Source organism: Sus scrofa, chromosome 13, assembly GCF_000003025.6.
Source record: "Sus scrofa isolate TJ Tabasco breed Duroc chromosome 13, Sscrofa11.1, whole genome shotgun sequence".
Taxonomy (NCBI): Eukaryota; Metazoa; Chordata; class Mammalia; order Artiodactyla; family Suidae; genus Sus; species Sus scrofa.
The window spans coordinates 91,563,736-91,587,928 of NC_010455.5; the positions used below are offsets into that span (position 1 = coordinate 91,563,736).

Consider the following 24,193-nt stretch of genomic DNA (forward strand, 5'->3'; position numbering starts at 1 on the left):
GAATCTTGAGCAGTGGACACTGAGGCAGTCCTGGCTGGAACTTCAGTTGATGATCAAACAGTGCTTGAAGGACCCTGTGAGTATTTACTGAAAGCCCAAAGGTGTATACAATTTCATGAAAAGCAGTGTCACGTCAGTGTTTGAAGACAAGGTAAAACACACATGTGCTGGTTTTCTCCTGTCTAACTGACTCTAGGGCTCTGGTTCAGTGGCTGAAATGAACAACCTGCTAGACAATATTGCCAAGGCAACGATAGAGGTATTCCAGCAGTCGGCCGACCTGAACAATAACTCCTCTAATTCGGGCATGGGCCTCTTCAACCCAAACGGGATCGGAAGTGCTGATGCAAGCAGCACAAGACAGAATGGAATAAAGACATTTCTAAGGTACTGTTCCTATAGTTTTATGAGGCTGTTATGAATTTTTCACATGTACCTGTATATTCTATTTGCATAGTGCAGTTATTTTTTTCATAAAGCTGCAGGAATGCGAAGAGAATAATTACTTATATGTGTCGATTATCATATTTAATAATATGTTAAAGGGTCATACTGCTGGGGTGAGTGATATTTAATCAGGCCCAGACTCCTTGGCACCACAGATGGAATTCAGGACGGATGGGTTTCTTTATTGTCCCCCGAGGCTATTCTATTCCATAGTTTTCATTATATAGAAAACACTCTTTCAGCCATCTTAATTAATTGGGAGTTTTGACCAAATGATAATCACAACAAGCAGATTGACTTGTATCTCATTATTTAGGTATAAAGTATATCTAGTGAGTTTTGAAACTTTTAAAAATTGGTTTTTTATATGCTTAAACCTTATCAGGACATTTCATATTTTAACCATGGCAGAAAAGTGTATTGCTCGCTTATTGGGCAAAAGGGCCTGTTACTGCTCAGAGAGCCAGAATCATAGAGAAACACTTTTTTGGGGGGCGAGGGATAGGGGTATGCCTGCAGCACGTGGAAATGCCAGGGCCAGGGTTCGAACCCAGCCACAGCAGTGACAGGGCCAAATCCTTAACTCACTGAGCCACCAGGGAACTCTGAAATACACTTTTATAGATTAAAGCAAAATTTAGTTACAGTATCCTCTGAGAACCCACTTTTTCTTGCCTACCATAAGTGTGACTGAGAAGTATGTATAGTAAAGAAAGAAAGGCAAATATTAGAGTAATCGGTGTATCTTGTGCCTAAAAGTCTTGCTTTGGAGTTTTGGTTATAATGGTGAGAGCAGAGCAGAAGTTTGCCTCCTTGGGTATAACACCTGTTTCTGATTTTAGTTCCTCTGAACGCAGGGGTGTATGGCTGGTGGCCCCCCTAATTGCCAGGCTGCCAACTTCTGTGCAGGGAAGAGTGTTGAAAGCTGCTGGGGAGGAGCTGGAGAAGGGACAGCACTTGGGTTCTTCTTCCAAAAAGGAGAGAGACAGACAAAAACAGAAAAGGTATGGCTGCTATAGGTGTTTCTATGTGAGTGTTTAAAGAACAGTTGAGAGAATCCAGTATCCTACAGATATACATCCTTGTTGTACCCAGAGTCTACTGAAATTTCATCTTTATATGAAATTGAAAATATTCTATTAGGCAAAGCTCTGTTTCCTAAAAGATTTCGCATTATAATACTCAGTACACTAGCTCTCCCTTCTGCCTCTGTACCCTAATCACTGCTGTGCTGTTAAAGGCTTTTTAGCCCCACTTCAGACCTACTGAATCAGCTTTGGATATCCACTTCATCCTGTATTCAACAGGTTGTTTTTTTTTTTTTTTTTCTTATTATTTAGGTACTTAGGTTTAAAATTCATGCAATTATTTATAATTCTATCATGCTGGACCCTGAAATAGTTACTAATATTTTTAACATTTAGGGCTCTTGTTCTAGACTACACACACATTAACTTATAAGCCTCCAAGTCAAAAATTTTTTTTAAAATTTTATGCCCTAGAAAATGTTTCATATAATTATTTTGGAAAACTGACCATGTTACTGAGAAAGAACAAAAATATGCTCTAATGTGAAAGCATGTTAAATTTAGCACACCAGGAGTGAGAAGAAATTTCTAATGTTAAAAAACAAAAATTCCGATCATACAGATTTCTTGTCACCTAATTAATAGTATTTCAGTAGTTGCCATTTAATGATCCCTTATAAAATGTCAACCTATGTACCAAACTCATTATATGCATATGTGAACTTTTAAAATCTCACAGCAATCGTATTGTGGTAGATGCTCTCATTATATCCTTTTTATAGGTAAAGAAACTGAGGCACTGAAAGGTTAAGTAAATTTCTCAAGGACACATAGCTAAAGAGGTGTAAAGTTGGGATTGAAACCCAGGTGGTCTGGCCTCTGAGTCTGTGCTCTTAACTAAAGTACATTTTGTTATTTGACATAGCTTTGTGTGTATGTTGTTTGGTATCTGGTTGTTCTGTCATCTTTGCCCATATTTGTTAACCAGTGAAGTGACACAGTTTTAATTCTCAAAGTTTATCTGCTAATGGGCGATGGCATGTACTTCGCCTCACTTCCTGCAGGGAGAGCAGATGGAATTGCAGAGTTTAAAGATGGCTCTTCCCAAGCTAATCTCTCTTGGCTATGCTGGTGTAAGATGAAGCAGATTGAAACATTATGACCTCCATCTCATTTTAAGGAATTTTCTTTTCCAGTGTAGCAAAATTAGTTTATCAGCATGATTTGTCAGTTGTTCCTGATCATGGAAGAAAAAAATGCTAAAATGCCAATTTAAAATGGAGTTTTTCCCCCCAAATGTCTTTAAACTCCTTTACACGTTAAGCCTGTGGGATGTGGCAGAGTACTGGGGATCACTAGCAAGCATACTGGTTTGGAGTCCTCCTTGGAGGAGTAGATGCTAATTTTAGCTCTACCAATACCCAGCTATTTGGTCTTGAGAAATGTGCTATAAATAAATAAATAAATAAATAAGCACAGAAATCATATAAGGCCTATTTCCTGGACCCTAAAATAGTAATACTAAGTGACAGAAATTTAAAATTTTTTCATTTTTCTGTGTATGAAGTGATATTCCTCCTGATGTGTATCTTTTAATTCAGTTTACTGATAGAAACTGCAAAGTCTCTTCTTCTTGTTCCCCCTCCCCCCATACGCACTCATATGTGGTATGAATTTATGCTAATTTGGAAATGCCTTTCAGGGCAAGAAAACATATTAAATCTAGAAGCATTACAGTGGCTTTTTAATCTTATTAGTTAGAGATATGATTTAACTTTTCAAGTAGTCTTGGCTATTTACTACTCCCCTCCCTTTTCTAATAGTAAAATAAATAAGAGCCGATAACGCGAGGGCAAGAAATAAGTGTTGCACAGAAAGTAATCCATTCTTTCTAACTAGATCTCCTGTTATTACTTCCTTCGTAGTATGTCTCTTTTGAGTCAACAACCATTCCTCTCACTGGTCCTTACCTGCCTGAAGGGACAGGATGAACAACGAGAAGGCCTCCTAACATCGCTGCAGAATCAAGTTAACCAGGTAAAGTGCAGTAGAATACTAAGCCAGGCAAGTATGGTTCTAATGGCATTCATTTGTTTTCCTTTCAAACAAACTGACATTAAACTCATAAGAGTGCAATGTGTTTTGCTTAGATGCAGGAAAACAATTCCCACCCTGTTCTCCTACCTGTGTTCTTATCACCATGAGATGAATAGCAGTATAATATTAATTATGTGTTGGATAAATGTCTGTATACAAGTAACATTCTGCATATTGCACATAACTTTGTTACAAAGTTGTTGCTCCTCTCCTGCCCCTGCCTCCTGGGAAAGGTCCTAGAGGAATCAATATTGAAGGAGGCCTGGCAGTAAGACAAAAGGACCTCTTGCCAGGTCCTCCGTTGGGCTTCCACTTATCAGGAAGGGTCTCAGAGTGAGCTCTGTAAGTTCAGAAACTCATCTTAATTTTACTGCTAGAGCCAGACTGTTGCTGGTCAAGTGTACAAGATACTCATTTATGAATCAGAAGCCATTCTGGTTCATTTTCAAAGACTTTTTGAATTTTGCCTTTGCACCATCCACAGTTCTGATTACGATTTAGAGCACAGGTATTCTGTGTACCACAAGGAAACTGAGTGATCAAATTGGAATTTGAAAGTATAGAATGGAGCAGAGTGGATAGATTGGTCATCTGGCATGTTTTATCCAGCTGTAGAGCCTAATGGAGTCTATGTGGGACTATGATTTCAGTGACACAGTGTCTTTTCCTTGAACAGTTCTGGATGAACACGAACAAGATACTTAACTTCTTGGGGATCTCTTGTCATCTGCTACCTTCTGGATATGTGAAATCTATTCTCTATATAGTAGGCAGAATGATTGTTTTTAAGTGTAAATCACAAATTTTTCCAGTGCTCCAAATGCTGCAGTGTTTCTTACTATTCCTAGAATAATAATTCCCAGTCTGAGCCTATAAGCCCCTCCACAATTTGGCACCAGCTCCAACCTCTACCTGGTTTCCTGGCAGTCATGGGTCTGCTCATTCTACTCTTTTCACAGTGGCCATGTTGCTGTTCCATGAACTTGCCAAGCAAATTCTCACTGCAGAGTCTTAGAATCTTTTCTCCCCTCCCAGGGCAGCTCCTTCACTTCCTCAGGTCTCTGCTCAGATGTCACTTCCCTAGGTGCGCCATCCCACTCCCTCATGCTCTAAAAGTAGGACCAGTCATTGTCTGTCCCCTGGTTCATGCCGCTTGTTCCACTTATTTTTATTTGCCTGATACCAGAATGTCAGCTCCATGATACTTTGTGCATTTTGCTAACTACCTTTCCCCGTTTACCTGCCTTGGGGGAGGTGCATCCCTATCTTTTGACAAGATTTGGGAAGTGCTCTCCTTTAACCTCGCAGTGACTTACAAGTCATCTCTTGGGCTCGGTTACTTCTGCAAGTGATTCATTCAGCTCTTTTAAGATGATTCTCCTTAAGTGCCATATTTCAGGGCATGGCAGTGAGGCTTTGGTTTGTTTTTGCTCATGTCAGCTGATTGTGGGTGTTCCCTACTTGTGGTTCACCTTCCCTAAGCAACCTTTCCTTTTCTCCAACAATGGTGTGAAACAATGAGGAAGCACTTACTTAATAAATTAATATGCCACTTGACTGATATGCAAGATGTCACATTTTTCAAAATGGTTCACCTTTATCAAGGAAGACAAGGTTATCGGCTAGCAAGCTTCCCCTTCAATGAAACATCAAAATAATACATTTCCTAGGACTCACAGCATGTCCCTAGAACTATAATACAAGACTGATAAAAGATATAATTCTATCTTTATATTTATCTTTTTTTTTTTTTTTTTGTCTTTTTTAGTGCTGCACCCATGGCATATGGAGGTTCCCAGGCTAGGGGTCTAATTGAAGCTGTAGCTGCTGGCCTATACCACAGCCACAGCAACGCCAGATCTGAGCCGCATCTGCGACCTACACCACAGCTCTCGGCAACACCGGATTCTTAACCCACTGAGTGAGACCAGGGATCGAACCCGCAGCCTCATGATTCCTAGTCAGATTCATTTCTGCTGCACCATGATGGGAACTTCTATATTTATCTAAGACCAGTGAAATGATGTATTTTAAGAATAATCTTTATTTCTGTTAATGCTTAACTCAATGGCATGCTAAATATTTTCTAAAACTCAGTAACAGGATGTGTGATGAGATAAGATTTTTCTTAATATGGTATATATGATTAGATAACAAACAAAGAAATAACCAGATTTCCATCTGCTTGGAGGAAGGGGAGGAAAGCTAAAATTTTATTTTCCCCTTATTTGTTAATTTGTTAAATGAAAAAGTTGTCTTTGTCAATAAAAAGTTCAGTTTAACCTTAAAAAGAAGAAAAATAAAATTGAATAGGGAAAACAAGTTTTGGGTTTTTATTTTTTTCGTCTATTTTCTAACTTAGATTTTAAGTAATTGGAGAGAAGAACGATACCAAGATGACATAAAAGCACGGCAGATGATGCATGAGGCATTGCAGCTCCGCCTGAATTTGGTAAGATGAGAGATGTGTCTAGTGCTTTCCCTCTGTTACACTTAGCTAAATGTGAAAATAACTCCAGCTTTCCACTCCTACTATAGTCCCCGTTATAAGATGAGGCCGTATGCTCTCTTTACTTCTTCCTTGTCTCTCAATCCTTCTGTTTCCCTGGCTGCTATCCTTCCTGTCTGGTCTGGCTTCTAGACGGCAGTAGGTATTTTCGGCATCGCTTTGCCTTCTGCACAACCACCCCCCTTCCTGCCCCCGTGACTCTCTCTCTCTTTTCCATTTGTGCCAGGAGTCGGTCTCAGAGAACTACTAATTTGAGATGAGGGTTAGCTTTTACTATACTTACTTAAAAACATTAAACTGTCCTTAGGTCAAAATTTTATCAAACTTCTCATCAAATTGATCATAAAGACAAATCCCATAGGGAGGTTCTACAGAGACTTAAAATTCCTCACCCATTGCACATTCCTTTGAATTTTCTTTTTCTCACTGCACAAGCCTCTATAAAAGCTACTCTGGTTTGCCTGGTATTTGATATAAATTCCCACAGGTGAACGAGCAGTCCTGGGGGGCGAAGCCTCCCGCTCAGCATTATGTCCATGTTACAGGCTATTTCCAAATATTATTATGACAACTCTGATAAATAGGCTTAGATTCAATAGTTGACAACACAAGTCTGAAGATAACTGAATCACATGGTTTTGACCTGTTCAGATTTAAATACACTAAAATCACATCATGAAACTGGATGTCATGAAAGCTTAGGAATAAAGGAAATCTGATGAATATTAGTATGTAAATCATTTTGATGATGTGTCCACACTTGGGTACTCCTTCTCTATCTCTCTCTCTTTTTTTTTTTTTGAATGACCAGTTCCTATGCTAATGGAACCAAAAAGAGTGGCAAAAAGGATAGTCCAGAAACTAGAGGACCTTTTTAAAAAAAATTTAAACAAATTGAAATTTGGCTGCATAAAGTGATAGGGGTGGTATTTTCTTTATTACACTATGGAGATTGTTGTTGTTGTATTTTTTATGTGCTAGGTGGGAGGAATGTTTGACACAGTGCAGAGGAGCACCCAGTGGACAACAGACTGGGCCCTCCTCCTCCTTCAGATCATTACTTCTGGAACCGTCGACATGCACACTAACAAGTATGTTCTTATCACTTCATGTTGGCTTTGCTGCATGCATTTATGCGTGTGTGCCTGCGTGGTGGAAGCTCTGATGTACTGATTACAACTTCTTCCACATCTTATATCCTTAGGTACCACTAAAAAAATTCTGTGCCCAGGAGTTTCCGCTGTGGTGCAGTGGGTTAAGAACCCGACTACAGCAGCTCAGTTTGCTGCAGCAGTGTGGGTTCAATCCCTGGCCGGGCACAGTGGGTTAGAGGATCCAGCATGGCTGCATCTGTGGCTCGGGTTCAATCCCTGGCCTGGGAACTTCCATATGCTGCAGATGTGGCCATTAAAAAAAATTAATTCTGTGCTTTATATAAAAATGCTCAGTTAAGAGTATCTTGGTTTTGGTTTTAAGGTGAAAATATTTTCTTTCTCCTCTTAGTGAATTATTCACAACAGTTCTTGATATGCTGGGTGTTTTAATCAATGGAACACTGGCCTCTGACCTATCAAATGCATCCCCAGGGGGATCTGAAGAAAACAAACGTGCATACATGAACTTAGTAAAGAAACTGAAAGTAAGTTTGTGATCTGAGCTTCTGTTGTATGTGGTTTGTTATCTAGTGCATATTGTCTTTTTTATCACTCTTTAAATCAGGTGCTATTTATTGCATTCAACTTAATACAATGTAATTATTTTGCTATCTGCTTAACTTCAGCTTCCCAGTACCCAAAAGTTGTAAGTATATATATAGCTGAAGATTGAAGATTTTTCTTAAAAAAAATTTCATAAAACATACACAATTTTTTAAGGAACTTGAGAAATCCATTATCAAATCTATAAGCAAAATACTAACATTAGATTTAGGATAAATTTGTTCTTAGACTGGCAACATGCAGTTGAAAAATACACATTTGCATTGATATTTCTGGATTCGATTCATTTGACTAGGCACTTTTTTGACAATTTTTGAAATAACACAGTTTTTGAAATAAACTGTAAATAAACAATTCAGAAAAGAAATCAAGATATCTGATGACCTTACTAATAAAATAACCAATGGTTACCTTGTAGTCTGACCCTGGATTGGAGAACGTGTTCCATGCTGCAGCTCCTGCCTTCTGGTTGCAAATACTACTCTGGATTTTTGTCATTTCAGCACTGTGATGTTTGTTGTGTAATAAGAGGGTCTTTATACATGTTCTATTTTCTACTTAAATAGAAGAAGTGAAACACACTCACAAACTGTCAATGAGAGCTGCGCCATAGACCATGTTTAAGGTTAAAGAACATTCCAGCTATAAAAAAAGGAAATGCTTCACAGGGGAACTTCCTTATAACTTTTACCTTCATTATAATTTCTGTTCCACTTCTCTCTCTCTTTTTCTTTTTTTTAGAAAGAACTGGGAGACAAGCGGTCAGAAAGTATTGACAAAGTTCGACAGTTGCTGCCTTTGCCAAAACAGACATGTGATGTTATCACTTGTGAACCTATGGGTTCCTTGATTGACACGAAGGGAAACAAAATTGCTGGATTTGACTCTATAGATAAAAAACAGGCAAGAGTAAATGTTTGTTTCTCATATATATATATATATATATAAATACATGAACTTAAAAAAAGACAAAATACGTTTCCTTGTCTTCCTACAGGACATATAAAACATCTTAAGTTTATTATTTCTTGATTTTTTAAAACATATCCTTGTCATTTGAATGCAGTGGTCATTGACATTATTATACAAATAGGTCAGATCTTTGAAGATCTTCATTTAAAACTTTCCCTGAGTTTAAGTGAATTTCTAAAGCCCAACACGGGAAAACTAAGTACAAGCTTAGTATAAAAGAAATACGGAAGATCACGTTTGATTTTACTGCAGAACTGGAAATAGAATACATTTAGTGAATGAGAAAATTCTTATTCTTATGTCTTGTAAGCTGTTTTGAGTAAACAATTCTTTTTAAAGTGATAGCACCTTATTTTCTTATCAAACAATATTGAATGAACACTTGATTTATATATGATATTAAACAAGTTTCTCTAAAACACAAGGAAAATGGTCTGCTATTCTTTCAGGGAACATTGAGCAACCACAGGTGTCTGAAATCACAGAGATGTAAGACAGAGCTCCTACCCTTAAGGGGAAGTAGATAGACAGTTACACTCCAGTGAGGTTTGTGTGTCCTGGTATGGAGTGCTAGGGGACAACGGGAAGAGGCCATCACACTCAGATGAGGGGTAGGTCGTCAGAGCCAGATCCTCAGGAAGACCGACACTTGAATAATTTTGGAAGTTTAAGAATTAGCCAGGAGGTAGGGCAAAGTGTGATACAGGTACAGGGAAGTGTTTTGCAAAGGCATGAGAGACTGTGTCTCGTAGGCAAATGCAGTGCTGGAGTAATTGGAGCGCCCTGAGTGCTGATAACCATATAGTTGTGGAGAGAGGATAAAGCTAGAGTCAGGGGCAAGTTGAGTTTGCAGTGTCAGTGGGCTCTCCAGTGGTGACGCATCTGGAAGCCATGCGGACATGTGGTCTTGGCACCCAGGAAAGAGGTGTAATGTCAAGAAAGATACTAAGAAACAGTCAAAATGTGGGTGAGTGGAAGAGTGTGTATGGTTAGGAAATGGGAGCGTTCATATGGAAGGCTTTGAGCAGTTATTTGCTCAAATTACTATGCCAGTGCAAGCACCAATTAATATTAAAAATAAGACACTTTTGTTTTCAGAAACAGAAAAACATTTGCTCTTCTAAACACAGTAGAGATAAGCTTGAATTGAAGGGCCTTATGTGTACCTGTTGGTACAAGTTAGTTCTATAGAATATTACTTAACTCATCAGAGACTGCCTAATTAAGGACATGAAAGGGACCTGTACTGAATCAAGTCTATACATGTTTGGATTGAAGTTAATATGAGCCCAACTAGAGGTGGACTCTAACTTGACTCCCAAGTTTTGTTTTATCTTAAAAACATAATAAATTCCAACGGTTTTTGATTTAGTACAGTAAGATCAACTTTGTAGTGTTTTTTTAGATTTTTTTTTTTTTTTTTTTTTTGCCAAAAAAATCTAACTGGAAAAAAATATCATTTACAGTAAAATTACTTGACTGTCTGGTATTACAGCCTGAACAGACTGCCTTGTGGTAGAAAGGACCAGACTGCCTTGTGGTATAACTGGACTTAAGGGTCTGGATTCTAGCTGCTGCTCTCAGGGACTCATTAGGTAGCCTTTCTGCTGTGTGCTGGGTTCTCTAAGCCCCCTGCCCCCTGCCCAAGCCAGAATGTCCTCTGAATCTGAAAAAGGTCTGAGGGTGTGGTCACAGCGCCTCATTTCACCACAGGGTCTCCAGGTCTCTACGAAACAGAAGGTGTCCCCGTGGGATTTGTTTGAGGGTCAGAAGAACCCAGCCCCTCTGTCCTGGGCCTGGTTTGGAACTGTCCGCATGGACCGGAAGGTGGTCAAGTACGAGGAGCAGCATCACCTCCTTCTGTATCACACGCACCCCATGCCCAAGCCCCGAAGTTACTACCTCGAGCCGCTGCCCCTGCCTCCCGAGGAGGAAGAAGAAGAGCCCACATCTCCCATCTCTCAGGAACCAGAGAGGAAATCAGCTGAGCTATCAGATCAGGGAAAAACCGCAACAGATGAAGAGAAGAAGACAAAAGGAAGGAAGCGCAAGACGAAATCCAGCTCCAGAGTTGATGTGAGTACGGGAAGTTAGGGGATCTTGGGTGCAGTCACTTCTTGTAGATTTACTGGTTCCTGAATTACGTCCCTAAGCAACACTCCTCATTGCAGTATAAGCCTGTTTGTCAGTTATCCTAACAAAGCTCAGCTGGAATTAACAGACCAGCAACCAACAGCTACTTGTCACAGCCAATAGGATCCTAGCTTTTGATTTTTCCTCCTACTTTTCACAACTTTAACTTTAGGCTTTGATTGTGAATAATATTTATTTAATATCTCACTGCCTCAATTTCTCAAATTTGAAACTTGAATTTTTTGACCTATGAAATCTCATCCTCTTACATGTTTTTTCTCATTTTTAAAAATTTTATTGTTGATTTACATGTTAGGATAATTTCTGCTATACTAACAAAGTGATTCAGTTATACGTATACACACGTTCATTCTTTCTGAGATTCTTTCCCCACATAGATTATCACAGAATATTGTGTAGGGTTCTCTGTAGTGTGTCACTGGCCAGTCATTCCATATACCTCCGTGTACATATGCCAATCCCAAACCCCCAGTCCATCCCTCCTACCCCTTTACGTATTTTTATTATGAGAAATGTCTAAAATATTTTTTGTATTTTGGGCAGTTGATATCAATAGTAAATTATCATAAAAAACTGTTTGCTTTCCCTAGACAAAGACCTATCTAATGTATTCAGTAGGACGTTTCTGAGATGTCATAGTTTACCATTCCCTCTTACTCTCCTCTATATTCTATCTCTTTACCACATTTTCAGACTTTATGAGAGATAAACAGTTTTTTGTTTCCTTTTTTTGGGGGGAGGCTACGCATGACAATGCTGGATCCTTAACCTGCTAGGTCACAGGGAACTCAAAAATAAATGTAATTTAAAATAGTTTTACTTCTTGTTTCCCTGTTAGCCTTCCTTACCAAGAACAATGTTTTCTTGATGACAGAAATCTAAGAGAAATTGAGAAATAACTTTCTAGAATTTATGTGTAAAATATTTTTCCAATTAAATTCACTAGAAAAATACTCGAGAGGGTCTTTGTGACATTTTTCTAAAAATTAAGAGTGGTTTTGTTGTGCAGTAAAATAAATAGTCTCAACTTGTCATTCAGTCATCATAGCTAATGATTGTTGCTCACCTATTTTTTTTTTAGCAGTAGGAGGAAATTTTAATTGGATATATTGCAGGGAACTTCCTTCATGCTTCAGGGCTAGACTAGAGAAGGTGGGACAGTAGGGGAATTGAGACATTCAGGTGTGATCCTTACAGACTTTGCGGCTACTCTAAAGAAGAGAAAGCCCTGGGCAAGAGGTGTGATGAGGAGACAGGGGAACAGGATAGAAGGGGAGTCTTTGGAGTGCTGTCTGTAAAAGCGTAACTAAGACACTGTCTAGGCCGGAGACCTGTTTGGAAGTGCTGTGGGCCTTCCTGGCTAATTTTCATCCAGGTCCTAGTTATCAGAAACCTTCTAAGATGAAGTGATCGGGAGACTCAGCAAATGAAGATGCTTTTTTGGTTGTGGGTGATGGTCACTCTTGGTGTTCTAAATGTGCTTTTAGTATTTTAAGTATGTTAAACACAGAAAAGATCCTGTTCCATCTTCCCACACTGTAGCCAAGTGCCTTTTAAGTCAAGGGAGAGTTTTAACTTGACTGAGTGTTTTGCAAAGAATATGTTGGTTCTCTTGCCCTCTGTCTTCCCGTTTGTCAAAATAAAATAGCCTTGTCTGCTGGGATAGGAGCTTTCTCAAATAATGTGACAGGAAGAATTCATATTAATTCTCTATGAGGTGCATGGTGTTAAGTAATTTTTTTTTTTTCTTCCCGATTTATGTTGAAGGAGTATCCACAGAGCGGCATATACCGAGTGCCTCCCAATTACTCACCTATTTCCTCCCAGATGATGCATCACCCGCAGTCCGCCTTGTGGGGCTATAACCTCATGGGTCAGCCCCAGCAGCCTGGCTTTTTCCTTCAGAACCAATCTCTTCCTCCAGGTATGTGATGAGAGGGCCAAGTATGGAGACTCCAAGAGGAGAAGTAGCTTGGGGTTCTCTTTGCTTTTAACCCAAAACCTCCCCATTTCAAGAGCTGGGTGCTCAGTAGGCCTTTCTATCATTCTCTCCACTCAAGATGCTTTTTTTTCTTCCTCTAAAATAAGGTTTCAGTGACTAGTTTATGTGCTGATTTTGGAATCTTCACCCAATGTTCAAAGGAAATTAGCCACTGATGAAAATCTAAGCTGTAAGATATGAAGTTGATAAAAGTATTATGTCATGAAATTGGTGTATGCTCTTATCAGATATAATTCTTATCAGTGTTTTAAAAGATTAGACAATATTGCAGTGTCTTTTATTGTTTCCTCATGTTATGGATTTTAAATTGTTTATACCATGAAGGAGCTCAGAAATCTGGCTCAGCAAATAGATTTAGATATCAGTAAGGAAAACCACCATATTCAGAGTCAGTGTTAGTATTGCTTTGATTCAAGCCTAAGTATATTTTATATCTAGAGCAAATATTTTCTAACTAAAAAATACCCTCTTAATTAGAATTTTCTTCCCTAAGTGAAGGCTTTGCCTCTTTCTGCAAAACAGTTTGAAATCTCAGTCTACATTGTTAGAATGTGCCATTCTAACAAATAATCTGTTCCTTATTGTATTCTGTGCTATATTGTGATTTTTATTTTTAGTTTGGCATTTTGAGAACTGGGGAAGATGATGTTTGGCTTACAATAGTGGAAAATCCTATCTGGTCCTCTAAATTAGTGGTTCAGAGAGCTGGTCTGAGAGTTTGGGTCTGGCTCAACCATTCCCTTATCGTGTAATCTCCAAATCTTAATTTCTCTGTGCCTCAGCTCGATCATGTATAAAGTGGATATGCTAATATATACCCTCATAGTGTGGATGATTCAGTTATTCATTCAACAGAATATATCAAGAGCTTCATTCGTCATGTGCCAGACCCTGTTTGGGTTATTAGGATGTTATAATAAACAAAATGGATAAAAATGCCCGTTCTTTTTTGAAGGATGAAATAAGGTTTATATTATATACACAGATAGACACACATATATAATGTTTTAAATTTTTATTTTATTGGAGTACAGTTGACTTAAAACGTATTAGTTTCAGGTGTACAGCAAAGTGAATCAGTCATACATATACATATATCCATTCTTTTTCCCCATATAAGTTCATATGTATAATTTAAAGTACATTTTTAAAAGCGTAGCACTTAGAACATAGCCTGACTCAGGAGATACTTTCAGTAAGTGAGCTTAGCATGCCCCCACCTCAGGGCTTTTGCACTTGCTGGCCCCTGCCCGGAGCGGTCTCCGTCAGGTATCTATGTGCTCACTGCCTGCTTCCTTTGGGTTTGGTCAGATACCACTTTCTCAGTGAGGCCTGCACTGACCATGCAGCTTTAAATTGAAAACCACACCCTTTCCCTGCCCCTTCTGTTCCCCTTCTCTTCTTCCAGTTTCTTTCTAGCATCAGCACTTGTTTATAGACTAGATATCTTACCTACTTCCCAGTTTATTACCTGCCTTCTCCAGAACGTAAGCTCCATAAGGGCAGGTATTTTTTTCCCTTAGGTTCACTGTAGTCTTCCCAGAACTTAGAGCAGCATCTGACTTGTAGGGTTGTGGAAATAGGTTGCTGAGTGAATAAGTGTAGACAACAAAGAGCAAATGAGGCAGTAGTGAATGTGGAAAATAATACCTGCTCATCCTCTCTTTTGACTTTCTCTCTTAATTCCACGGTCTTTGTGAACTTAAACATTTTTAAACTTTTTAGGTATTGAAATCAAACATAAGGACTGTCTAAATTAAAGGCTAAGTGTTTTATAAAGAGACATACCCTTCCCCCTCAGAACACTCTAAAAAGTATTAGTTGAGTATTAGGTAAGTCTTAGGTATTATGACAGGTAAGAAAAAAATTTGAAGAAAGCAATTAATTGTGAGGATTTTAAATGTGTGAATTCATTTTCATAAAGTTATGAATCCTGTGGTGTTGAGGAAGGGTATTAAAGTATGCTTCTATTCATACATAGTTTAAAAAATGTAAAGCAGTGCCCCCCACACACACTTTTAGCAATCTCTCTCATGTGTACACAGCTGAATGGTAAAGTTATAAGGAAATGTACCTGAAAAATCAACACCATTTGCTGAGAATTGGGGAGAAAATTAATTACATAAGAATATACATAAGGCTTCAGTGTATTTATCATATCTTATTTCTTTAGCCTGATTCAGAAGTTATGATTATAGAAAACTTAGGAAAATAAAAGAAAGTAGACCAGAGTCTAATCTTTAAAAAGAATGTCCCTTACTTATGAGTCCTTGCCTTGTTGCTAAAATTGACCTCCCACTTTTTTTCTAAATGTTCTCCAAAAGCCACTGAATGACTTCATACATCATATGGCTGATTGTGATACTGAGTCTTTAAAAGAATGTGTTTTTTTTTTTCCCAGTGATCAGTGTTAAAAGTGTTTATTTTCCATCATACAGCTTGCTTTTTTAAAAAGATAGAACATTTGTAAGGTATTTATATAGAAGTTTTCTTACATACATTAAAGAATATAAACTATCTGGTGAGTGAAGGATTGGCACCTACTTGAAGCCAGCAAATGCTGAAATGTTTTTTTTCCCTGTTAAAGGCATTTGACAGATTATGTATACAGATATGTTAAGGTTTTCATGTGGTTTTTTAAGCATTGCTGTAATTAACATTTCTTGTTTATTTGACTTTTGCCCTTCAAAAAAGATATGTTTTGTCTTTAGAATCATGGTATGTGAAGTTTCTAAGCATTTCACCTTTTTAAATTATGTTCATGCCTCTCTACTGCAAAACAGGCATTTGTATCTTGCTGTGGTAAAGAAGCTTAAATACTGTGAACTTCAAAAGGGTTTAAAATTACAAAAGGGTCTCTGTGCCTGGCTTAGGATCCTTGGCAAAATATACCATGAAGGCAATACATTTTGTGTAAGTACCATGTTCCTCGGGGCCTGGCAAAATTTAAAACCCACATGATTCCGAAATTGTGCCAATGACTGCATCTCAGACGTTTCACTTACCCAGCTGAAGCGAGCCCTCTGTGAAGTCATTCAAATATTATCCTTCACTGAATACTGCCCTCCTCATCCTTTGGAATTTATGCAACTCTTGACAGATCTTTAACATTTGTGGAAGGTGAGGCAGTGCCCTCCTTCCCATCATGCCCCTAACATGAGCCTTAGAAGGTGAGATTCCTATGTTTTGATAAAATAAGGAAGACCCATTGCATGGACATGCGTAGAAAACCCACCCTTCTGACTGCTTTTGTAGGTGGCTCCCGACTGGACCCCACGGGCTCCTTTGTCCCCACCAACACCAAGCAAGCTCTGTCCAACATGCTACAACGGCGCTCCGGGGCTATGATGCAGCCGCCCTCCCTTCACGCCATCACGTCCCAGCAGCAGTTGATACAGATGAAGCTTCTGCAACAGCAGCAGCAACAGCGGCTTCTCAGGCAAGCCCAGACACGACCTTTCCAACAGGTTTGTCCAGATCCAGCAGTATAGTCCTGGGCCTGTCATTCCTTCCTCTAGCTTGAGAGGAGTGGGGCGTGTGCAGTGTTCTTCCTGTATGCACATCCCCTGTTTACTTGTGAGTGCAGGTGTATCTCTTTAGTATAGGTTTATCAATACTCTCCCCCTCCACTTGTGTTTTATTCTTATCATTGATCAAACAAGAACTTGAAATGTCTTAGGCTCATTAGAAGTATGCTTCGAACAAAAAGAAGAGCTAATGATTTTCTAGTCTCTGAGAAGCTGTAGGACTTGTATGCTTGAAGTGACCTGCTTTGAGCACTGATTCCCCATTATAATTATCACTACACTCTGTACTCCTTTGAGCTCTACTTTCATGTATTATTATTGGATTTATTACTTTGAGGTTTTATCTCTGAAGCCCTGATGTTCCTTAGGTTTTCTATAGTGTCCTGCACTGCTGACTTGGTTTTTAGTATATACTTCATAAGATCATAGCAAAGACAAAGAAGACACGTCAAATAACAGTCTGTATATGGACATTTAATTCTTGATTTATATTATTTCTGTTTTTATGTCCTATAACCCAGTTTTCTTTAACTTTTTTAGATGAGAGTGATTGTTTAACAAAACACTGCAAGAAGTCACAGAAAACTTAGTATAGACTCATAAAACCCATGAATCTATAGAAATGCATTAAAGTAAAAAGAGGGAGGTGAGGATGTAACTTTTTCTTTCAGTTTCTGTGTACTTGTGTTTTCTAATTTTTCTTTAAAAAAAAAAAAATGCAGAGTTCCTCTTGTGGCATAGCAGAAACGAATCTGACTAGTATCCAGGAGGACGAAGGTTCGATCCCTGGCCTCACTCAGTGGATTAAGGATCCTGCATTGCTGGGAACTGTGGTGTAGGTTGCAGATGCAGTTCAGCTCTGGTGTGGCTATGGTGTAGGCCAGCAGCTATAGCTCCGATTTGACCCTTAGCCCAGGAACTTCCATGTGCCTTGGGTGCAGCCCTAAAAAAGAAAAAAAGAAAAGAAAAAAAAAATAGAAAACAAACCAAAAAAATTGCACCATGATGATGATAGCCACTAACACTATGAGAGCACTAACTATTTGCCAAAACACTTCTAAACCCTTTAATGTACTGATTATCTTAGATCTCACAGCATCCCTATGAGTGAGGTACTTTATGATCCTCAAAGGAAGTAGCCAATCTACAAGTGTATCCCACTCTAAGAAAAAAGCAGATTTTCAAATTAGCAAGAAATTTTAATGCTTTTAAAAATATTCTTTGTATTTTGAGTAACTTTCTAGCCATATCTGCATTGTACAAATTATGACATTTCTATATTCAGTCTACCTGGTGATTTGGGGCTTGGGAGTGGGAGGGTTAGTTATGCAGTGGTAAAAATGGCTCCTTTCTTTTTAAAAAAAATGTTTTAGGAGCTCCCCTGGTGGTGCAGTGGGTTAAGGATTGGCATTGTCACTATAGTGGCCTGGGTTGCTGCTGTGGCATGGGCATGATCCCTGGCCCCAGAAGTTCTGCATGCTGTGGGAACAGCAAAACAACAACAATAACAACAACAAATTAGCCTTTAAACAAAAATCAAAATATTCTGGTTTTTAAAACAAATTTCAACACCCTGATTGTATGCATTATTTAATTTTTTTTATTTTTGGTTGATCAAGAAATCAAAAATTTTCTCTAAAAAGAAAAATTTTTTTAAACCTATGTTACGAGAAGGATAGGAGAGAGGAATCTAGTTTGAACTGCATGAGAATGCAAATAACAGCCATGCTTATCTTCCCCTGACCTGTCAGGGAGAGTCCATTGCTCTAACTCTCTGTATGTCAGGAAAGATGGGCTGAAGTTGCTGCTTACACAGAAATGATGAGGATTTGATTAAAATATTTTAAAAGCCTTGATTTTGCTTAAATAAGCAGCATGTTTGGAGTCATTTACAACTTCAGTGAGATTTTAGATCTACTTGGAGATGAATAAAAATAGTTATATCACTGTTTCCAATCCTATTACTAGATGTTGAATAACCATTCTACTAGAATGAATTCAGCTCCCTTTTAAAAGTAATTTAAGCCTAAGTAAAATTTACCTTCACATAAGTATGTTTATTTTTTCTGATTTACCTTTTTATCACAAGGCATAATTTGACTTGTTAATAGTCAATTTTCAAGCTATGACTGCTGAGTTCATGTTCAAATTTCCCTAAGTGGTTTCTCACACTGGGGAGCAGCTTAGTGGGCCATCAATAGGTAAACACCTGACCTCAAAAGTTTGCTTCCTGTTACAGTCCATGGCAAGCAATGTCCTCTCAAGCAAAAAAAAAAAAAAAAAAAGAGAAAAAAAATATATGTATATATTTTTTTGGTCTTTTTAGGGCCTCACCCATGGCATATGGAAGTTCCCAGACTAGGGGTTGAATCGGAGCTGCTTGCCTATGCCACAGCCACAGCAATGCCAGATCTGAGCCACGTCTGGGACTTATGCCACAGCTCACTGCAACGCTGGATCTTTAACCTACTGAGCAAGGCCAGGGTTCGAACTGGAGTCCTCATGGGTAGTAGTTGGGTTCATTAGTGCTGAGCTGCAACAGGAACTCCAAAAGCAAAGTTTTTTTTAAAGAAGGGATTCAATAGAATAATCCTCATGTATTCAAAAATGTCCTATATTTTTGGAGAAATGGATTTTTGACCTAAAATGTACCTGTAGGACCCTATTATTCACACTACTCAAAAATACCTGACTCTTCGGAGTTCCTGTTGTGACTCAGTGGGTTATGAATCCAACTAGTATCCATGAGGATTCAGGTTAGATCACTGGCCTTCCTCAGTGGTTAAGGGATCTGTTGTTGCTGCAAGCTGTGGTGTAGGTCTGCCTTCCAGGAACCTTACATTACCTACTATTTCTTTTTTCCTTCTTGTATATTCCCTTTTCTCTCACCTAAATCTTTCCCATTTTATTTATATGTCTTTTTATTTTAAAACAAAATGACAAGAATTCCCATTGTGGCTCAGCAGTAACAAACCTAACTAGTATCCATGAGGAGTCAGGTTCAATCCTTGGCCTCTCTCAGTGAGTTAAGGATCCAGTGTTGCCATGAGCTATGGTGTAGGTTGCAGATGTGGCTCAGATCTGGCATTGCTGTGGCTGTGGTGTAGGTCGGCAGCTACAGCTCTGATTTGACCTCTAGTTTTGAAACTTCCATATGCCTTGGGTGTGACCCTAAAAGGCTAAAAAATTTTTTTCAATAAAAAAAAAATTACGCTTTTGCGCACTTACTCTAGTATAGCTTAAACATAACTTTTATGTGCATTGGAAAACTGATAAACCAAGTAACTCACTTTATTGTAGCATTCGCTTTATTGAGGTGGTATGGAACTAAACCTGCACTATCTCCAAGGTGTGTCTGTATAATATTCACCTCCCTCCTCCCCTTCATTCTTTTTTAACTCTTAAAATTTGATTAAGAGTCTATGAAAGGCTTTCAGAAGCAGATTTTTTTTTTTCTCCTTCATCTTTAAGTGTTGTGTAATTGAGGACAATAGAATTCTTTTAAGGAGGAGAAATGCATGCATGGTGCAGCCACAGGGTGGAGTGGTCCTCTCCACAGAGTAAAGGAGAGTTATGTGTAGCATCTTCTAGAGTGCCTGCTCCCAGGAGGTTCTGAAGGAAATGTTAGTGCTTTTCTTCTCTCAGTAGATCATGGATTAATGTCTCTTGAATCTAGCTAAATATGGTATTGTGGCAGAAAAACATTCTCCTGTGGTTATGACCTCAAAGGCAGAATTATATGGAATATAAGTGTTATTGATAAATTAGTTTAGTGTATGATTCTGAATGCAGTTAGCTGGTTTTTTGAATAAGTACTGACCCATAACCTTCATGGTAAGGAATACTGATTCTAATTTTGGCAGGAATGTTTTCTCAGGTTAAGTCAAGATTGTGATTCTCTCTAGGTATGTAAACATTTGTATTTTTTTCTTTCTTCCTTGCTCCCTTCCTCCCTCCCTTCCTCTTTCTTTCTTTCTTTCTTTCTTTCTTTCTTTCTTTCTTTCTTTCTTTCCTTCCTTCCTTCCTTCCTTCCTTCCTTCCTTCCTTCTTTCTTTCTTTCTTTCTTTCTTTCTTTCTTTCTTCCTTTCTTTCTTTCTTCCTTTCTTTCTTTCTTCCTTTCTTTCAGTTTTGGGTCTCTTATAGAGAAGATGAAATAGGTATCATTTTCCTCCTTATGCTACAAATTTTATAATTATAGAAATCCATTTTCTTAGATGTAACAAAGATACTGGATAATTTAATCATCTTAACCTTCAAAACTTACCTTGGAGTTGTAGCAGATGCTCTTAAAGACTGACTAGTTTCTCCAAGCCTTGGGTGTAACTGCTTCCTAGGCTGGTTGTTCTGTGACACCCCCTCCCCAGGTGGCCCCCTGTTCTTAGAAGTTCAGGCATTTGGTCTTATAATACTTTGTATCATCTTCCCATCTACTAAAACAGAGGGTAGAACTCTTAATGTTTATCTAATGAATTCATGTTTTGAGCAACTATTTCCAGAACCCTGGAGCTTCTTAGTGGCCTCAGTCCTCAGCAACCTGATTTATCCACAAGCTCATGTTGTAACTCTTCTATGAGTGCTTCCAGGAACACCTCTCAACAGTGACCTCTGCTGTAGTTGTTTTGAAAACCCAGATGCAGCAGGGAGAACACAGGCTCCTGGATTCTGGATATGCCTCAGACCTTGCGGAGTCACTTTAGGCTCTTTCCATCTATGAATGTAAGAATATCTGGGCTTATATGGGGCACAGTGAAAACTAGAGAATTGTTATAAAATAATTCTAATTCTGCTGCAAAGACTGAAGATTAGCTTCAGGTGGTCATGAAACTTCGTATTTGTGAACCGTCTTACATTTCCTCAGGAATGTGTTAATAATGTCTAGAAAGCAGCTGCTAAATAGCAAGGATACTGTTAGGTTGTGGGGGTTTTTTTTTTGTTTTTTGTTTTGTTTTTTGTTTTTTTTTGCCACCCCACAGCTTATGGAGTTCCCAGGCAGGGATCAGAGCTAAGCCACAGTCATGACTTAAACTGCAGCTGCGGCGATGCCAGGTCCTCAACCCACTATGCCAGGCCAGGGATTGAACCTGCATCCCAGTGCTCCCAGGATGCTGCCGATCTTACTGTGCTATAGCGGGAACTCCAGTGTTAGGTGTTTTTAATCAAATTATTTGATGTAGTAACTGTTGTGAAAATCAAGTATATTTTCTTACAGCTTTAGTGCACATTGACATGCATAAAGTTGTTTTGGTAAGGAAACTTGTTTTCATTTTTCTCAGTTGCAGTCTTTGTCTAGGAGAGTAAAAATAATCCCCCTTCATTCCTTACTCAGTGACCCTTATTTAAATGGGGCCCAGTGTAGTCATTTTGTCACCTTTCTGTACCTCAGAGGCTCATCTCTAAAATGGAGCTTATGCAATATTTACTCCATAGGGTTCTTATGAAATTAATGATTTAATTATATGATAGTCCTTAGAGCAATGGCTGGCTTACAGCATCTGGTCAACAACTGTTAGCTGCCATACTTACTGTTTTATTAGTATCATTTTATGGTTGTATTATTTCAGAGGAAATCCATGTTACATAAAATGATCTTTATTTTATTAGATATGTTAAGGATTAAAAGAGAATAAAAGCACATCAAAAGCTTTATTTGGGAGTTGCTGTTGTGGCTCAGCAGGTTAAGAATATGACACAGTGTCATTGAGGATGAGGGTTTGACTCCTGGCCTCGCTCAGTGGGTTAAGGATCTGGCATTGCTGCTAGCTGCAGCGTAGGTGGCAGATGTGGCTGGGATCCCACGTTGCTACAGCTGTGGAATTGGTCTGCTTGGACCCCTAGCCTGGGAACTTCTCTGTGATTCAGGCATAGCAATAAAAAAAAAAAAAGCTCATATAATTACATTAATTGCTCCTAATATGATTGGTGCTCAGTGGCTACCAGTAGAAGAGACCAAGAAAAAGGAATGTTTAGTTTTCCTAATAGCCATTTCAGTTTCTTAGAGCAGTATGTTTTTACTGTCTACAAACTTTAGACAGTATTTTTAACAATGATTCCAATTTCATTGTTAAAAACATTGCTTAGTATTTAATCTTCTACGTATCCCATGAAAACTATCATAAAATATACAGTATCGGTTATAATAATGTAAAATGCTGCTTAAGTCATTTTCCAGTCACCTTTTCTTCTATCCAGTATTTTTCTTCTGACAGAAGGTACCTCCTTCCCTACCCCACTTTATTAGTCTTCTAGGGAAGGGGCCTTTGAAGGAAATTTTAAGTTCTGCCACAGGACTTACTGTTGTTCCTTGATTTATGATATCAGTTTATCCTAATTTCTCCCTTTCAGGGCACAAAATCATCTTGTATTCTTTGTAATAATCAATGCTAGGCAGTCTCTTTCAAGAGTCCAAAGAAGAGCAAAAGATATGTTTAGCTTGATTTGATTGAAACAAATTTGGAAGAAAGCAATTGGCTATAGTCTACAGAGAAAGAATCAGAAAGGAATTCCCTGGTGGCATAGCAGGTTAAGGATCTGGCATTGTCACTGCAGCTCCTCAGGTTGCTACTGTGGCGCAGGTTCAACCCCTGGCCCGGGAGCTTTCACATGCCTCAGATTAAGCCAAAAAAAGAAAAACAGAATCAGGAGGATTTTCTTAATATTAAAAAGGAAGATTTCTGACAAATAATGTGCTCAGTTATAGCTGAGGGTGATTGATAAGAGCATTTGGTTATCAAACTGTGAGCAGGTGCCATCACTGTGTATCCAAGTAAGGGAATGAAGTCACTTAATGAAAGAACGATGACTGAGTCAGAGCCTTCCAAAGTTGTTACCTCCTTGGCAAAAGTGAATCTGTAACATCCTGAAAGCACGCCTCTTGGATTGATGAAGCCCATTTAAGTTGAGCAACCAGCCTTTATATCTGATAATTGATCGACCCTACAGATATTGTATCACCTTGGAATATCTGTTTCCTTCCTTTGTTCTTTCTCTCCTACTCACTCTTTAGGAGTGTATTTCAAACATAAAAGAATAGAAAATAATATAGCAAACACTAATGTACTCACTACCCAGCTTTATTAAATAATAATGTTCTGACACTTTAGCCTTAGATCTTTATTTTTTTAATTAAACATTACAGACATGGACGAAGCCCCTTGTTTCCTTTCATTTCCTTTCTTTCCTATAAAGAAGTAGTCACCATCATGAATTTCATGTTTTTCTTTCTTATGAATGTTTTCATATTTTCACTACATATTTTTGTATCTGTTAAGAGAAACGTTATATTGTTTTTCTTTCAGATTTGAAACTTTATATAATAGTCTCACAGCTGTATTATTGTATTGTTTTGTAGCTTTTAAATTTATTGTATTGTTTTGCAGCTTTTTTATTTCGACTAATTTTGAATTATATCTACTTTGTTACACTTAGTTTTGTTTGTCCTGGTTGGAGGCAATTCCAACATGAGTATTAACATTTATCCATTCTGTTGATGGCTGTTTTAGTTATTTCCAATTTTTTGTTAACATTAACCATGCTATAGTCAACATTTTTATGCATTTCTTCTGCGTGTAGAATTTTAGGGTATGTTGGGAGTTCCCGTCGTGGCGCAGTGGTTAACGAATCCGACTAGGAACCATGAGGTTGCGGGTTCGGTCCCTGCCCTTGCTCAGTGGGTTAACGATCCGGCGTTGCCGTGAGCTGTGGTGTAGGTTGCAGACGCGGCTCGGATCCCGCGTTGCTGT

The 24,193-nt window shown here is 38.5% G+C and overlaps 2 protein-coding genes across 14 annotated transcripts in view; one reads left to right on the plus strand and one right to left on the minus strand.

The window, feature by feature from the left end:
* Positions 1-8,460, minus strand: part of P2RY12 (purinergic receptor P2Y12) — a 49,442-nt gene extending 40,982 nt beyond the window's left edge. For 2 of the 3 annotated variants that reach the window (XM_005669926.3, XM_021068624.1), the window contains exon 1: positions 8,211-8,457. The gene's annotated coding sequence lies outside the window, so the exon portion shown is untranslated. Of the gene's footprint in view, positions 1-8,210 lie in introns of all 3 variants that reach the window. The other variant, XM_021068626.1, reaches the window with a different exon arrangement.
* MED12L (mediator complex subunit 12 like) overlaps positions 1-24,193 on the plus strand; it is a 354,280-nt gene that overhangs the window by 292,148 nt on the left and 37,939 nt on the right. For 10 of the 11 annotated variants that reach the window (XM_021069608.1, XM_021069614.1, XM_021069607.1 and 7 more), the window contains 11 exons: positions 2-76; positions 197-387; positions 1,290-1,451; positions 3,401-3,512; positions 5,935-6,024; positions 7,063-7,172; positions 7,585-7,720; positions 8,541-8,702; positions 10,485-10,847; positions 12,693-12,849; positions 16,183-16,394. In XM_021069608.1, the coding sequence (XP_020925267.1) occupies positions 2-76; positions 197-387; positions 1,290-1,451; positions 3,401-3,512; positions 5,935-6,024; positions 7,063-7,172; positions 7,585-7,720; positions 8,541-8,702; positions 10,485-10,847; positions 12,693-12,849; positions 16,183-16,394 (1,770 nt within the window). The remainder of the gene's footprint in view (position 1; positions 77-196; positions 388-1,289; positions 1,452-3,400; positions 3,513-5,934; positions 6,025-7,062; positions 7,173-7,584; positions 7,721-8,540; positions 8,703-10,484; positions 10,848-12,692; positions 12,850-16,182; positions 16,395-24,193) is intronic. The other variant, XM_021069611.1, reaches the window with a different exon arrangement.